At 48.6% G+C, this 17,201-nt stretch overlaps 1 protein-coding gene across 1 annotated transcript; it reads left to right on the forward strand.

The window, feature by feature from the left end:
* The first annotated feature begins 1,695 nt into the window (after positions 1 to 1,695).
* LOC129511165 (b(0,+)-type amino acid transporter 1-like) lies at positions 1,696 to 11,491 on the forward strand. The gene is made up of 6 exons (XM_055327699.1): positions 1,696 to 2,448; positions 7,095 to 7,228; positions 7,404 to 7,533; positions 8,685 to 8,809; positions 10,437 to 10,524; positions 11,037 to 11,491. Exons 1-6 carry the CDS (start codon positions 1,696 to 1,698, stop codon positions 11,268 to 11,270), a joined length of 1,464 nt encoding a protein of 487 aa, XP_055183674.1. The 3' UTR covers positions 11,271 to 11,491.
* The last annotated feature ends 5,710 nt before the right edge of the window (positions 11,492 to 17,201 follow it).

The raw sequence follows: 17,201 nt of genomic DNA on the forward strand, positions 1-17,201 counted from the left end.
ACTTAATTCCGGGGCCCCAGGATCACGCCCTGAGCTGAAGGCAGATGCTCAACCGCTGAGCCACCCAGCCGTCCCCAGTTCCTTTTCTTCTTAATTACTTCTCTGCCTTGTCTTCTCTCTTCCTACTGGGTAGGAATCTTGAAGGACTTCCTTCTGAATCTTGGAGAGCCCTCTCTTCAGGATCTTCTGATGAAAATGGCCCTACATTTTCTTTCTTTCTTTCTTTCTTTCTTTCTTTCTTTCTTTCTTTCTTTCTTTCTTTTATTTATTTACTTGACAGAGAGAGAAAGAGAGAACAAGAGGGAGAGGGAGAAGGAAAAGGAGAAGGAGCAGCAGACTCTCCGCTGAGCAGCTGGACATGGGGCCCAATCCCCAGAATTGGAGATCATGACCCAAGCCTTAGGCAGACACTCAACTGACTAAGCCACTCAGGTGGTCCTCACTGACCTTTCTATCACAACACTGGTAAAGGTTCTAGAACTCAAGATTTTAAAAATATAAGGGAAAGTTAACAAAAAAGTTATCTACTATATCCTAAAATGAACATTATTTATAAACCAATGAAATATGCATTTAAATAAATATACATATATAATATTCATTTTTATAACATATATATTAATATATATATATATTTGAAACTAGGGAACTAATGATACTCTTTGCCACATAGTAATGAGTAACATTTAAGGAAAGCCTGCTGCTATATTTCATCTACTATTCGAGCTACTTTGAATGGACTATGCTATTTAATCCTTAGAGTAACCCTGTGTGGTGGATACTGTGATTAATTGACAGATGAGTAGGGTGAGATTCAGAGACCTCATCTGAGTTCATACAACTGTGAGGGACTAGAGCTGGGATTTGAACGCAGGATCCCATTCCAGACCTTCTACTTCACTTTTAACCACCTGCTCCCTTCCTGCTAGGGGCACAGACTCTGTTCTGCACTATGTGAATCCGCTTCTTTGATCATCTTAGTTCTTTCTTTTTTTTTAATTTTTATTTATTTATGATAGTCACAGAGAGAGAGAGGGAGAGAGGCAGAGACATAGGCAGAGGGAGAAGCTGGCTCCATGCACCAGGAGCCCAACGTGGGATTCGATCCTGGGTCTCCAGGATCACACCCTGGGCCAAAGGCAGGCGCTAAACCGCTGCGCCACCGAGGGATCCCATCTTAGTTCTTTCTTAAAACAGGATTCATGCAATTTTGTTTTATTTTTAGGATTCATGAAACTTTAATTGGAATCTTCATAAAATAGAGGTTGTATTGCTTGGCTAATAAACTACTGCAGAGATTTTTTTTTTTTTTTAGGTTCCTGATGTGCAGTTTTTCAGCATTCTTACTGTTGGCACAGAGCACTCATCCAACTGTTATTCCACACACAGTGTTGTGGAATTGGGCAGCAGCAGGGATTTCTACTAAATCCCTCTCTCCTTTTCTTGATCTTTCCTGGGTTACATTGGCAAATAGCTCCTGCAAATTGCCTATGCTGGAGTGTGAGTCAGACAGGGACGGGTAGATCAGTGAAGGCTCAGTCCCTTCTAAATGCCGTGCCTTGATTGTCTGGTCTGTGGTTCAGCCTTCCCCAAGCATTGTGTAATCATTAACTCCTGCAGGAAGCCCACAAGACAATTACCTATCAGAGCATCTGCTTCTGCTCAACTAGACACAACAGCTATTGAAGTCCTGAGATGGAGAGAAGTCAGGAAAGAGATGGTGGTGAGGGGGTGGCAGGATGGGAGCCAGACGGTGGGGGGCTAAGGCTGAGGAGGGAGATTGGCTTGTGGAGTGCTGTGTCCCTGATTGCTGGCTGTATGATCGGCTCTGGCATCTTCATGTCCCCACAAGGGGTCTTGGTCTATGTGGGCAGTCCTGGGGCCAGTCTCGTGGTCTGGGCAGTCTGTGGTCTCCTGGCCATGATGGGTGCCCTGTGCTATGCTGAGCTGGGGGCCCTGGTTCCCAAATCCGGCGGGGAGTATGCCTATATCTTGCAAATCTTTGGTTCCTTGCCAGCCTTCCTGGTTATCTACACATTTGTGCTGTTGGTCAGGCCAGCCGCCATTGCCGCTGTCTCTCTGAGCTTTGCTGAGTATGCAGTGGCTCCCTTTTACCCGGGCTGCTCCTCGATGCCCCAAGCCGTGCTCAAGGCTGTGGCTGCCATCTGCATCCTGCTGCTGATGTTGGTCAACTGCTGGAGCTCGCGGCTGGCCACCATGCTGATGAATGTGTGCACGGTTGCCAAAGTATTCTCGTTGCTGGTCATCGTGGGGGGTGGGGCTGTGGTGCTGGGCCAGGGCCGTGGCTACACGGAAGCCTTTCTGTTTGCCTTCCACAATACCACGCAGCAGGCCGGGCGCATCGGCATGGCCTTCTACCAGGGCCTGTGGTCCTTTGATGGCTGGAATAATGTCAACTATGTATTGGAGGAGCTCAAGAATCCAAAGGTGAGTCCATGATCCTTCTTCAGAGGGTGAAATCTCCAAACATCAGCAATTCCAATTACTGTTATTTGAGCTAAAACCTTGAGAAATCAGCTGAAAGTGGGGGCTCCCTTTTTGCAGTCATGCATGCCAGCCCACTGTCTAGCTTAATTTGTTTGTGGAATTATATGAATCATAACTTCTCAAGTGGGCACAGAATTTTATCGGATCACACCCAGGGTCTCATTTGCCCTGTGAGGTAGGTACAGTCCCCCTCTATTTTTCACATGAGATGTAGAAAGGGGGAAGTGATTCTGAGGTCATACCACCAGCGAGAGGCCATGCTTGGTGACTCAGCTTGTTATCTGTCCTGATAGTTGAACATGTGGACTTTTGAGTTACTATGGAAATTAACCCTTTGCTGTAAATATATTTGCTTAGCTTGCTACTTGTTTTCTGTTATTTCCTGCAAGCGTCTTTAATTCTCAGAGAATGAGAACTGAGTCTTTTCCTCCACATTTTCAGGGCTGGCTCAGGGGTCATTACACGTCTCAGCTCTCAATAAAGGCTCCCTGGGGAGTGGGGGTGAGGTTTGGGAGAATTTGGGAGGAAAAAAGGAGCTTGGAGACCGAAGTCCAAGAGCAGAGAGAGATGAGTGAGGGCCAAGAGTCCTGGGACCAAGTTTTTATTCTGGTATGTAAATTCTTGGGCTTCAGTTCCTTACCTGTGAAACGGGATCATAATTAGCTGCTCCATTTACCTGATGAGGCTTTAAGGTATCAAATGGCATAATCATTGTGGATGGAGTGCCATCAACAGCTGTCAGTTCAGGTGAATGGTTAGTGTGTGCTCAGGTTGGCTCTGGGGCAGGGTAGGGGCTACAGGGTGGGGACACCAACTGGCTCATTCGGTTCACAGGTGTAGACTACTCTCCTTCGGAACCCAGGCCCAGGGCTCAGAGCTGATCCCAGGAAAGAGCAAGGGGCCCAAAGATGAGTGAGACAAGCTCCCACACCACATAGCGTGGATTAGCCGACTTTTTCTGTAAAGGACCAGAGAGTTAATATTTTAGGTTTTGTGGGCCATGAGGACTTTGTCAAGACTACTCAACTCTGTTGGAGCATGAAAAAGTTATAGGTAAACAAATGAGTGTGGCTGTGCTCCCGTAAACGTTTATTAACAAGCAGCAGGCTAGATTTGGTCCACAGGTTGTGGTTTGCTGAACTCAGCTGTATGTAGAGCATTTTTTACAAATATGGGTTTCAAAGCAAAAACAAAGCCGTGCCTCTGAATGCTGGGCATTTGAAATGTTGGCTCTCTGTTCTCTGAAGCACATGTTAAGTATATCTCGGTTTCACACTTTTTTTCAAGAAACTGCAGAACCTATGCCAAACCTGGGCCAGGTTTGGGCCCATGTGCCCTGGGATTTGAGTAAAGAGTTAAGGTATTCAGGAAAGAAACCAGGAAATCTCACTGTTCTTGTGGTGCACCTTGGGGCTTAGCTGGCAGGTGGGCTGTCCAAGATATGTCAAGTTCAAAAGCATATGAGATCCCCTTCCCTGTGACTTGGCAGATGGCTGGGTCACTCATGGTGGGTGCTTGCCTGCTGAGGGCTCTCCATCATGGGGCCCTCAGGAGGGGCAACCCAGGATTCTGCTTCACTGGCCCATCTTTGCTATAAGTGGCCTCTTCTGGACCCAGGCAGGACTCATTTTCAGGACTGGGAAGATGAGAAATTTGTGGCCATGACCATTTGGTGGAGGCAATTCCTTTGCTTCCAGGTCCCCAGATTTGAGAGCCGGAGGGGACCTGAAAGGAGCCATTAAAAAAAAAAAAAAGATTTTATTTACTTATGCATGAGAGACACACAGAGAGAGGCAGAGACATAGGCAGAGGGAGAAGCAGGCTCTCTGTGGGGAGCCCAATGTGGGACTCGATCCCAGGACCTCAGGATCACGACCTGGGTCAAAGGCAGACACTCAACCACTGAACCATCCATGCACCCCGGAAGGACCCATTTTATGTGAGAAGCCATTGCTGTCCTATTGGCTTCACTTGCACATGTTTGTCACATGACCTGCTAGGGCTGCTGACCAGCCATCCTGGTTCCCCGGGACTGAGGAGTTCTCAGGGATGCCAGACTTCGGTGCTGAAAGCAGGAAAGTCTTAGGCAAACTGGGTTGAATTGGTCACCGTACCTGGCTCCTGCCCTTAGAGGACAGGATAGGGTGGGACAGAAGCTTGGATATCATAAGGCTTGCTGGGGCGCTGCCTCCACTTGCTGCTGGAACTCAGAAAGAAGAGATCCCCATGAGGCAGGGCAGTCAAGCAGGCCTCCTGCATGTGCAGAGCTAGAGGGGAGCCTTGAGGGCTGTTGAGGTTTGTGGCCAAACAGCCACGTGGAAGCAGTGTGGACAGGAAGCCGGAGACCTGGAAAGTCTCAAATGCAGGGCGTGTTTATGGAGGATGGGCCCTGAGATCACTACTCTGTCCTCCGTGCCCCCATGCCCACCTCCAGAGTTTTCTGTGGGGAGATCTTAGCCCTGGCAGAGAGCTCTGGAAATTGCTTTTCATTTTTAAAATTTTTAAATTTTAATTATTTTTAAAAAAGATTTTATTTATTCATGAGAGACACAGAGAAAGAGAGAGGCAGAGACAAAGGCAGAGGGAGAAGCAGGCTCCCTATGGGGAGCCCGATGTGGGGCTCGATCCCAGGACCCAAGAATCATGACCTGAGCCAAAGGCAGACGCTCAACCACTGAGCCACCCAGGCATCCCAATTTTTTTATTTTTTAAAAGATTTTATTTACTTTTTTGAGACAGAGAGAGAGAATGAGCAGGGGTGGGGAGGGGCAGAGGAACAGGGAGCCTGATGTGGGGCATGATCCAGGACTCTGGGCAGACGCTTGATCGACTGAGCCTCCAGGTGCCCTGGAAATTGGTTTTTATATAATGTTGAGGGTAGGGATCCCTGGGTGGCGCAGCAGTTTGGCGCCTGCCTTTGGCCCAGGGCGCGATCCTGGAGACCCAGGATCGAATCCCATGTCGGGCTCCCGGCGCATGGAGCCTGCTTCTCCCTCTGCCTGTGTCTCTGCCTCTCTCTCTCTCTCTGTGACTATCATAAATAAATTAAAAAAAATTTAAAAAAAAATTAAAAAAAAATGTTGAGGGTAGAAGATACGCTAACCAGGGCAGGTGCTTAAATGGGAGAGGGCCCTACCTCGTGGTGGGCAGGGAGGTCTGAGTGGGACTGTGGTACAGGCCTCCTGGGGCAGCTCTGTGCTGGACCTCCCTGCCTCTTGGTGCGGAATGACCTCATCTCTGTTTCGTTTCGTGTTACACTGTGTCAGTAACAGAAATGCCAGGTTCTGGTGTCCCTTTGAGTACAGAGGGGAGAGGCTCTGGCCTCATCAGTGTTCGTCTGCCCCTCACAAGGTAAGCTAAAGGACATCTAGAGAAAGATGAAGCTGGGGGTATTGTAGACATGCTTCTCCTACTTCGAAGTGGGCTCTACCTTGGAGTCTAAAGATGTCTATCCAGGGTGGCCCACGCCTGGGGAATGTTGAGTAGAGTTCTCTGGGTCCTGGGGAGACCCCTTCTTTCTATTTGCCTCTGGCTCCAGAATGACATCCTGGGCTGAGGGTGTGAAGCAGGAGGGAATACACTCTGATTTACCCTGATTTACCCAGTTTTCATGGATTATTCCATTCTTATTGAATGGATGCTCAGTACCTTTTTTTTTTAAATATTTATTCGTTTATTTGAAAGAGAGAGTTAGAGAATGAACACAAGCAGGAGGGGCAGAGTAGCGGGAGAGAATCTCAAACAGATTCTGCACTGAGCGCAGAGCCCGACACAGGGCTCGATCTCATGACCCTGAGATCATGACCTGAGCTGAAACTGAAAGTCGGACACTTAACTTACTGAGCCACTCAGGCGTCCCTCGGTACCTTCATTGGGAGCCCATGGGTCAGACTGGCACTGAGGCTCCAATAGTACAGACTTCTCCGAGTGCCCACAGCCACTGTGTCCAAGCCCTTCCTTTCCCCTCCTCGTTGCTGACCCTCACCCCTTGCAGAGGGGCAGAGCAGTGGGAAGTACCACTTTACAGATCCCCAGTGACCCCCAATTTCCAGGTGAGGAGACTGGGGGGGCAGGGTGGAACCCCTGGGAGTCGTGGCCCTCAGTCTGGGTCTGAGTCCTGGAGACCCGGGAAACTAGGCAGGGTTGGCATGGTGGTCTTGGAATATTCCAGTTGCAAAGTTCAATAAACAGCCAGGAATGAAGACCTTTAGCTTTCTTGTCCTTTCTCTGTGCCTCTGTTCTCACGGTTGCCCCTCCTGGGAATACCTCCCATTCCCACCTGCCTGAATCTCTTTCATTCTTCAAGGAGAGCCCAGTATAAGGCCCTACTCATTCTGGAAGTTTTGGGCACAGCTCCTGTGTCCCTCCACTGCTGTGACTGCCTAGTGTCCCTCATGGCCTCCTAGCATACCCGCTGTTTGTGCGTCCATGGCATGGGACTGTGAGCACACAGCCCGAGTGGTCCCCAGGGCCTGGCATGTTCCCTGTGGCCAGGATGAGCTCAGCACTGCACTGACCAGCTCGTTCTGGGGGCCTGAGAAGGAACTCATCAGCTAACATGTGGCCTTTCTCCCGGCTCTCTGCAGCAAAACCTGGTGTGGGCGCTGATGATCGCCATCCCTCTGGTCACCAGCCTGTACCTCCTGGTCAACATCAGTTACCTGCTAGTGTTGTCACCCAATGAGCTCCTTTCCTCTGATGCTATGGCCGTGAGCTGGGGGTGAGTGAGTCAAGTGACGGGTTCCCTGGCCCCGGGCAGACAATCCAGGTTGGGGAAGGACAGTGCCATGTGTGGGTTTCAACGTGCCACTAGTGGTTTTGCTTGCTCTTTTTCCTTGTGGTTGCCTTCCAGTTTGCTGCTGGAGTTTCTTCCCTTGATTCCTCTACTGTCCTAGGAACCAGGTGCTGGGGGACTGGGCCTGGATAGTACCCTTGGCTGTCACCCTCTCGACACTTGGCTCTACCAATGGGACATTCTTCGGTGGAAGCCGTGTGTGCTATGTGGCTGCAAGAGAAGGCCACATGGTGAGAGATGGGGTCCGGGCCGGGCAAGGTGGTGGGGCTGCAGGAGGGCATTGGAAGGGCTGCAAAGGCTAAGCTTTCTCCTGCTTGAGCTTAGTTCTTAGCAACCCCCCCCACCCCGCCCCCAGGACTTCCCCTACAGGACATAGCCCTCTTCTCTCTAAGAATGGGATTAAAGCATCCCACACATCTCCGATCTCAATTCCAGTCCTTTGACTTCAGGTTTTGGGAGATCACCATACTGGGTCACACTGTGGAGCCTGTAGGTGATGGAGTTGTTGGTGTACTCCAGAGGTGTGGGGCCAGCAGGGCAGAGCCACAGGAGCAGAGCCAATGTGTACGCTCAGGCCATTCCCCCAGGGACTCTGTCCCTTTGGTAGCTTTTGCAGTAATGATGCTCAATAAAAGATAGCTCCCAGATCTCAGGGGCTTATGACAGCAAACATTTCATGTTGCTCATCAGTCCCTGGGGCCACTGTGGCTCTGCTTCAGGCTGGGGTTGTTGTTTAGATTTTCTCGTTTGGCACTGTGAGGCTGTTCTTGTACCAGGGACCCAGGCCAAAGCATATTTTTGCCTGGAGCAGGTGGCAGGGGTTCAAGAGACCAAGCCAAAGCGTATTTTGAGCCTCTGCTGTGTTACTCCTGCTCACCTTTCATTGGCCAAGCCCAGCGTCAATGGATGAGGAACTCTTTCCCCTACAGAGGTGGGAGATGGAGCCTATTTGCTGAGTAATAATACAATCTACCACAATAACCCGCAATCCCACTCCATGCTCCGTCCCTAACTGTCCTCCCCTCTCCTCCCTACTCTTCTGTCTTCCCTCCCTTGGTCCCTCTTCCTGTCTTGGGGATGACCAATAAGAAGATGAACCACCTGGCCAGGGCCCTGCTTCAGCTCTCTACACTCCAGCCCACATCTTAAGCTATTTGGGTCTTGGCTGCCTTGGAGAGACAGGCCCCCCACACTGCACCCCGGGCCTGGTGTCACTCCAAGTGAGGCCTAGATCAGGAAGCTGTGTAGACTGGGGACCATGAAGTTGGGCCTGCTGGTATCCAGAGAGAGTTTGGTGGGGGAGGAGGACTGGGAGCTTTCCAGAGCCGATACCTGCCGTGGCTGCCTTGGAGGGCTGCCTGACTCCCGGCTTTGCTCCCAGCCCCAACTTCTGTCTATGGTTCATGTGCATCGCCTCACACCAACTCCGGCCCTGATGTTTACCGCCGCAGTGGCTCTGGTCCTGATCATCCCAGGAAACTTCAGCACCATCGTGAACTTCTTGAGGCAAGTGAGACTGTCCTCCCATGGTGGGTATCTCAGGGCCCCTTGGTGTGCATACTCACATACACTCATACATGTATATAGAAGTCCCCTCTGTGTGCACATTCATGCACAATCATGTATGTATATAAACACATGCGTGCACACTTCTGGAAGCCCCTACATGTAATTATGACATATATGCCTATATATATACGTGCATATGTGCATGCACTCTTCTAGAAGCCTGAGCTCGGGGTTCCAGCACATGCACACACATTTCAGCCATTCTCTCCCAGTTATATTTCCAAAATTAAATGTAGCTCCCTCCTCTCTTGCCCTGTTTCCAAAAATTCAATGAGACAAATGTTTGACCAAGAGGCAGACAAGTAAAAGGCTTGTGTTATCTTTGTCATGTTTTATTCCACCTTGTTCCATTATTCTGTCGCTGGGGTCGTGTTAAATCCATCTTTGGGTTTTACTCACCACTACTTGTAGCCCTCGGCTGTGCTGTGATCTTCCCTTTGTAGTCCGATCTGTGCTCAGGACCCTGACCCAGCATATCTCTAGCAAACTCAAGGCAGACCCACAAGCAAGTTGGGAAGGTATAATCAGTGATTGCCTTGAAGTGGGGAGATGTTCTGATCCCCTTTATTACCTTCCCTGGGGTAGAAATGATAGGCTATTGTGCCATCCAGCCATAATTTTATGACCTCATCTGAAGCAGGTTCAGCGGGCATGTCCTCATACTAACAGGCTAGTGAGTGTCGGGGTGCAGAGGGAGTTCTCAGAGTAATTTTTCACGCATCGTGTGCTCTCTTCCTTGTTGTCATAAGTATAACTAATCTTCTGGAACAGGATATGTGGTGCTTGATGTGACTTTCTTCAGAACATTAAGTAATAGACCTGGTTTTTCTTGTTGTCTTTTTCCCATGAGAAAGGATAAAATCATTACATGGTGAGAATAAAATCAAACCCACGGTGAGCCCAGGGTTTCTTTAGGCTGAGATTGGGGAATGTGACTGAGAATGAGTGAGAATGTTGGGATGATCCATCCCCATGAGAACACAATGTCTCCTGGTCTTGACCACCTCAAGAGATGGCCTGGTCTGGACCCTGACTCCAAGGTCGATGAAGCTTTCATCAGACCTAAATCAGTCACTCCACTACCTACACTGGAGAAGGCAGAGGCCAGGGGATTGTCTGGGTGCTCAACAGCCTACCCTGTCACCAACTTTAAGGTAGGAGGACCTGCTGTGAATGCGCTGGTCCCTGAGGAGAGCACAGACTTTCTTGAGATTCCATCACTCTTTTTTCTGGACAAGCAGATGCTCCTCCCTTCCTTTGAAAACTGTCCTCTTCTGTTCAGCCAGGGACAGTCAAAGAAGGCCTGATCTGAAGCTAAGTGGGTGTCTGGGCTTGTGTACATGTCACTTTGTGACTGAAGATGAAGGAGGCAGGAATACCCTCCAGGGCATTCTTGTCCTTGGAACTCCAGCCTTGCCATCTTCTTTCCTTAGTCTGCATGGACAAGGGCACCTGCAGGTGACTGAAAGGCCCCTGATGGGCTTGTACTTCTGCCCCAGGTTTGCATCTGCTAGGCCCACCCCGGGCAGGGCCCGGTAGTGAGCGGCTTCTTTTTGCCTTTTAGCTTTCTTGGCTGGATCACCTATGGAACTACCATTAGCTGTCTCTTGTACTTGCGGATGAAGAAGAAGAATCTTCCTCGACCTTACAAGGTAGACTTTGGAATAAACATTGGGCTTTTTTCAACCCTAGACTGTTGCATGAGGCAGATTATTGGATCACAGCCTCCTATGGGGCCTAGAGAAAGAATGTAAGAGGTGGCCACTGTCATATTTGCTAGAAAATTTCTGTATTTCCTGGCGGGTGAGGGACAGCTGGATCACAAGGCATCGATTCTGCTTATTGGTGATTCACTTCTCTGGAGGACCCTGAGGGAGAATAGCAGGAGACACATGCTGAGAGGATGCTCACACACAGTAGGATTCACAAGGATCTCCTCTCACAGAGGAGGTCAAGCTGGTTCCCAAAGCTCCTGCTCCTTGGATGGCCCCCTGAAACCTGGCAGGTGGCTTTTCTGGCTAGCCAAGCTATGATGGCAGGGACTGGAAGAGGGGAACTGGTGGCAGGTGGAAACAACAGGCAGGCAGGCAGGAGGGACAGAGCCCAGGGGCCATACACCATGTCCAGTACCTCTCCATCATTCAGGTCTCTGTGTCCTTGGCAGGTCCCCACCGTCATCCCTGTCATCATGCTCCTTGCTTCTCTCTACCTGGTGCTGGCACCCATCATCGACCACCCCCAGATTGAGTTCCTATACATCTTCCTGTTCCTGCTCAGTGGCATCCCGGTCTATTTTCTGCTTGTCCACTTCCAGTGCCAGCCCAAGTGGTTGCAGATGGCCACCATGTACCTCCAGCTGCTCCTGGAAGTTGCTCCAGCCATTAAAAACGTTGACTAAAGGAGTGGACAGGTGTGCACTGCCCTCCTTGCTGCAACACCTCTACCCCCACGCAAGTGGTCTTGCCAGCTTTTCTGTAGGTTGACTACGCATAATTCCAATAAGCGACTGGGATGCTAAATACAGCTATCGCGAAGTTTTGGGGGTATCCAACCAGGAAAGCATCCCCCTTTCTCTAAGAACTGCTCCTCCAATGCAAGGGGATCTCATAGCCACACTGGTATCGCAGGGCTGCCTCTCCGGGTATAGCTATTTGATATTCCAGGTGGGCAGCATGAAATACGTTCCCTTCCTTGGAGATTTTGGAGTTAGAATTCTGATGGTTGCCTGACCTGAGAAAGGTAAATTCTGGGATCTGTGTGGGACCATCTTCCATAATCTGGGCAGAGTAGAGAAAGTGCCTGTGGAGAGAGGAATGGAGATATATAATGAAATGGTGTTGAGAAATTATATGATCCCCACGAGCTGGAGGAATGATCTGAGCAGGCGACAGCCTCCATCCTTGGCTGCTTTCCAGTTCTGGCCTCTGTCCTTCCAGGGCCCAGCTGCCACCTGACTGCCCTACCTGCTTTTTGATTGTCTAGGACAACTTGATACCTTGTAATAAATTTCCAATTTTGGCTCAGGTGAGTTGGAGTGAGTTCTTGTTTCTTGCAAATGGAAAAGCTCTAAGTCTGAAAAAACTTCCTCAGGAAGACGTGCTACTTTAGTTCCTATTTAAAGCTGCCAACCAGCTTGAACAGAGAAAGAAGCAAGAGATGGATCCCTGGGAGGGAGGGATTCTATTGGCTTTGGGTGAAAGGGAGGACAGTCAAAATTCTAGAAGAAAGGATGAAAAGTTAGAACCGACCTCAGCAGGCCAATGTGGCTGTAGGACTAAAGAGAGGCAAGAGGGCAGAGAAATCTTGCTGCCCAGGTGAAAATACGGGACAGGAAGGATGACGGCAGCGCTTGGAAAGGCTGGGGGTGCAGCTTCTGAGTCCTTCAGGGAAGGGAGGGCATCCAAAAGAGGAGGGGCAGGGACTCTGCTCAGCCCCTCCCCTCCCATAGCTGGGCCAAGAGACCTACGTATGGCTTTCATTTTACTGCCCGGATATGGAAGAGACTCCCACAAGCTCTTTCTGTTAAGTTTTGTTCTCACATCAACCACTTCTCCATTTTTCCCAACACCAAACGGGTGTCCAGTGATTCCGTTCAGTTCTGCACTATCTGAGGTAATACAGGCCCCCAAAGCTAAAGGACTCAGGCACCAGGTGCAGAACATCGGTCTCAACATCGGGTCCCTTGATCACCTGCGCTTCTGCCCAGCTTGGTGACAGCCCCTCCCTCCATGGTCAGTCACTTGCTAGAATGACTCAGGACTCTGGAAAAACACTTTCCTTACTTGCTATTGCCAGTTCATTACGAAAGATACAACAGGGGAGCAGGCCAGTGGAAGAGATGCACGGGGGAAGGCACAGCGGAAGGGGTGTGGAGCTTCCATGCTATGCTCCCTTTGGCTGTGTCACCCTCCTGGCGCCTTGATGTGTCCACTCAACCTGGAAACTCTCTGCAATCTGTCCTTTAGAAGTTTTTATGGAAGTTCCATTTATGTAGGTGGATTAATCGTTGGCCATGGTGATTGAATTCAATCTCCAGCCCCTTGGCCCTGCCCAGAGGTCAGAGGTGGGGGTAGGGCAGAAAGTTTCAACCGTTCATCTGTCTTGGATTTTCTGGAAAACAGCCCCCATCTAGAAGCTGTCTGAGGCCCCTATCCATTAGTCCTCTTCAATAGCATACAAAAGACAACCATCACTCCAGAGATTCTAATTTTTTTTTTATTTATGATAGTCACAGAGAGAGAGAGAGAGACAGAGTCAGAGACACAAGCAGGCTCCACGCACCGGGAACCCGATGTGGGACTCGATCCCAGGTCTCCAGGATCGCGCCCTGGGCCAAAGGCAGGCACCAAAGCGCTGCGCCACCCAGGGATCCCCACTCCAGAGATTCTAATGCTTTGGGAGCTGTGTGCAAGGAACTGGGGACAAAGACCTAATATTTATTTTTTGTTATACCTCCCTTCTGAACTGTGAACTCTTTATCTGTGCTGTCCCCCAGTACACATTGAACAATGAGGGAATGCATCACAGTTATATTTTTTAGGATTTGCTTGCATGACTTTTTTCCCCATCATGCCTGGTCTGCCCTGGGCTCCCAGACCATATCCTGAGAAGGTTCTCTAAGGAGGGGGGACATCTCCCAAGCCTTGAGCAATCACGTCCAGCTGGCAGTGGATGCATGCCTAGGGGTGGGAAACAGAGAGGGGAGCTGAACCATCACAGGCTTGGCCTTGGGTCATGCCCTCCAGTTAGGCTGTGTCTCAGTTTGTGACTCAGTCTTCTCATCCTTCCCATAACCAACTGCCTTTGGGCTCACAGCCCTTTTGTGATGGTGCAAAGGGTCCCCAAGGCCAGGCTCTGAGAGGACAGCTTCCTGCTCTTTGCAATTTCCCAGGACATCCTCCTTGAGCTCCTGTTTTGCCCCAGACCCCATCTCCTGGGTCCCGGAATAGTAGTGGGAAGTGATCCTTGATGGAAATCTGAGATTTATTAAGAAATTAGTATATTGGACTTCCTTGCTCCAAGTCAAGACCATGATTTCCATTGTTACTTATCTTCTATAATCAGAGATGACATAGTAAATGTCATGATGCTGGCCTTTGGATTGGAAAAAAACTGTTCTGAGTCTTGGGGACCAGGTCAGAGTCCTCACTGTTTCTTCTAGAGAAGCAATAAATTCCAGGAAATGTGTGGGGCAGGTGCTGGCTGGGTTCCTGGGGGAAGGGCAGTGTTCTTTAACCCTAGGTCCACCCAACAACATCTGGATGTTTCTGTTTGGGTCAGAGCCTGGCTATTCCCAGTTATAAGCAATCAATTCTTTGGACTTCCTTTTGACCAATTACACTGTCTTGTGCTGAATACTTAGAATAGTGGAAACTGAGTTTCATAAATCAATTCATACAAATGAATGTCATGGTTAGATTTTCACACTACAAAGGATATAAGTAAAAAGGCAACATTTCTTACTCCACACTCCCCATTTCCAGTGCAAAAAGTTTCCTTGCTTACTTCCAGAAAGCTTCTGCACGTGCACATAAACCATGGTAGAGTCCATGCTGCTTTCTTTGCTTGTTAGAGTAATCACAACCTGTTCAATTCTACCTGTTGAGGGGAAGCAGTTCTCTTTTCATATCTCTGTCCCCAGACCAGAAGTCTGAGTCCTCTACTGTGGTGGTCATTCTTTTTTTTTAATATTTTATTTATTTATTCATTAGAGACACACGCACAGAGAGGCAGAGACACAGGCAGAGGGAGAAGCAGGCTCCATGCAGGGAGCCCAATGCAGGACTTGATCCCAGGACCCCAAGATCGCACCCTGAGCCAAAGGCAGGCGCTCAGCCACCGAGCCACCCAGGCGTGCCCCGTGGTGATCATTCATACTGTTCACTATCCTCTAGCTCTACTTCTGACCACACGGTAAGATTGTAGAGTTCCCTGTCCCCTTGGAGTTTAGATGTAACCCCAGGACTTGATTTGGTCTATAAAATGTGAGTTGAAATGACGAACGCTACTGCTAGGGTGAGGCTTCAAGAGCCAGTGCACAATTTCCTGCATTTTCCATTTCCCTCTGCTTTGGTGGCTGGCAGTGTTCTCATGGCTGCTCTGTTAGCCTGGGTCCTGATACAACGATGGGATGCTGCAGGGCCAGCCCACAGCCAACCCTACCTGGGCATGGAGTGTGAGCAAAATTAACTTTTGTTATTTAAACCACTGAGGTTGGGTGATGTTTGTTACTGCAGCGTAATCTGGCCCGTCCTGACTGTGCATCCCTCCTCTATTCGTGAGGCTTACAAGTGCCCAGGACTGCTGACCAATTGAGATGGGCCTCACTTTGAGAGTTGCCAAGGAGACCACATGTGATGTGAGGTCATCCTCTCCCTGGTCTCCGGGCTGTCTCTCCTCATCCCTCTCACGTCAGTGATTCCTTGTTAGCGTTTGTGTTCCCTGTCTTTTTGCTCCTGGCCACCTTCCCCCTGCCCCTGCCCTCATTTTCTTTCCTTACTTTCCACAGTCACACAGTCTTATTTTGCCTCTGGGGGAGGAAAAACTGGTTCTGCAAATATGCCCAAAAGAAGTTTTGCTAGTGAGGGTTTTTGAATCTTTGTTCCTGCCTAGGTGTGCACTGAAGAAAGAACAACTGTCCAGCCCTGCCCTTGGGTACCAGTGAGGAAGACAGAAGGAGGTAAACATACATTACAAAAGCCTGCAGATCATTACTTTGAGACATAACTCCAATGCACACAGATAAGCATAAACTGACACATCCCCCCTTTTTTAAAAAAATATTTTATTTATTTATTCATGAGAGACACACAGAGAGAGAGAGGCAGAGATATAGGCAGAGGGAGAAGCAGGCTCCCTGTAAGGATCCCAATGCGGGACTCGATCCTGGACCCCGGGATCATGCCCTGAGCCGAAGGCAGACACTCAACCGCTAAGCCACCCAGGCATCCCTTATTCCTTTTAAGATAGCAATGGGCTATACTCTAGATTTTTCTAAAAATTCCTTAATGCTTAATGTGGGAGAACTTTTTAAGACTTTTTGTATAAAAAAGTCTTTTTATATCTCTCTTTTATATCATCTCTTTTTAATGGATGCCTGGTATTATTGGCCTATTGTTCATGGGTATTCTCTGGTCTTATTACAATACAAGCAAAGCTAGAGGGACCACTTGATTGTATAGAAAAGTGATGATCCAAAAGCAGGCACCTTCTTTCTTCCTGAATCATCTTTGTTTGTTCTATGCTATAGTCCTCCTCCTGAATTACTGTTTGCCATTATTTTTTTGCTATAAATGAAATCTATGTTTTAGGTGTAGGAAGATACATCTAAACCATAAAGCTACTGTGACATGGACGGTGACCTTTGTGAACTACAGAGTGTCTATGGAATATAGATGCTCTGACATCATCATTTTTGATTTGCTTCATTTATACATGCTCTGGATTGAAACTTTTTGTAAAATGAAGAATCTCAGAAATTTCTTTAAAATATCTCTTACACTGTCTCCCCACCGCCTGGCCAGGGTCTGTTATATAATCAGGATTCATTGATCCTGGTGCTGCTCATGACTATTCATTGTCACACTCTTGGGAGTCAGTATAAAGCATTTGGGAGCTATTAAAATTGCTAAATAAATTAAAGAAAAACATTTTGCAAGCCATCTCTATGTCCCCTTAGGAAACATCTTTTCTTGGGATAAGGTTTGGATTTGTATATCTATGCTTTTCATTTTAGATCCAGAAATGCTATACAGTTTTTAGAGGTGGAAAATTATCTGATATTATACACATAAAAGAAAAGTTAGAATGTTATTGTTTTGATCCAAAGGCCTTTTCAAGCCCTTCAGAAAGAAGGCCAGAAACAAAGCTATCTTTAAAACATAATGCAAAAGTAGAACAGAAAAGATAGATTTCTTTTTTCTTTTTTTTAGATTTTATTTATTTATTCATGAGAGAGGCAGAGACATAGGCCTCTCTGCAGGGAGCTCCATGCGGAACTCAATCCCAGGACCCAGGGATCATGACCTGAGCCAAAAGCAGATGCTCAACCACTGAGCCACCAAGGTGTCCCACACAGACATATATCTGAGTGTAAAAGTAAATGGCATCTTTAGAGTGTTTCCCATTCAGGGCGGTCAGATCAGTCTATCAGCAATTCCTGGTGATCTGGTCAGATGAAAAGGCAGAGTAACAGACAGTGAGACTGGAGCTGAATAGAAAGATAGCCACTTGGGGATCCCTGGGTGGCTCAGCGGTTTTGTGCCTGCCTTCGGCCCAGAGCGTGATCCTGGAGCCCTGGGATTGGGTCCCACATCGGGCTCCCTGCATG

Source organism: Nyctereutes procyonoides, unplaced genomic scaffold (assembly GCF_905146905.1).
Source record: "Nyctereutes procyonoides isolate TBG_1078 unplaced genomic scaffold, NYPRO_anot_genome, whole genome shotgun sequence".
Taxonomy (NCBI): domain Eukaryota; kingdom Metazoa; phylum Chordata; class Mammalia; order Carnivora; family Canidae; genus Nyctereutes; species Nyctereutes procyonoides.

Bases quoted from the DNA above. Each gene is read 5' to 3' on its own strand.
- LOC129511165 (XM_055327699.1), top strand. From the start codon at position 1,696: ATGGAGAGAAGTCAGGAAAGAGATGGTGGTGAGGGGGTGGCAGGATGG. The intron at 7,229-7,403 runs GTGAGTGAGTCA...CTACTGTCCTAG, and splicing joins GCTATGGCCGTGAGCTGGGG to GAACCAGGTGCTGGGGGACT. The intron at 8,810-10,436 runs GCAAGTGAGACT...TTTGCCTTTTAG, and splicing joins ACCATCGTGAACTTCTTGAG to CTTTCTTGGCTGGATCACCT.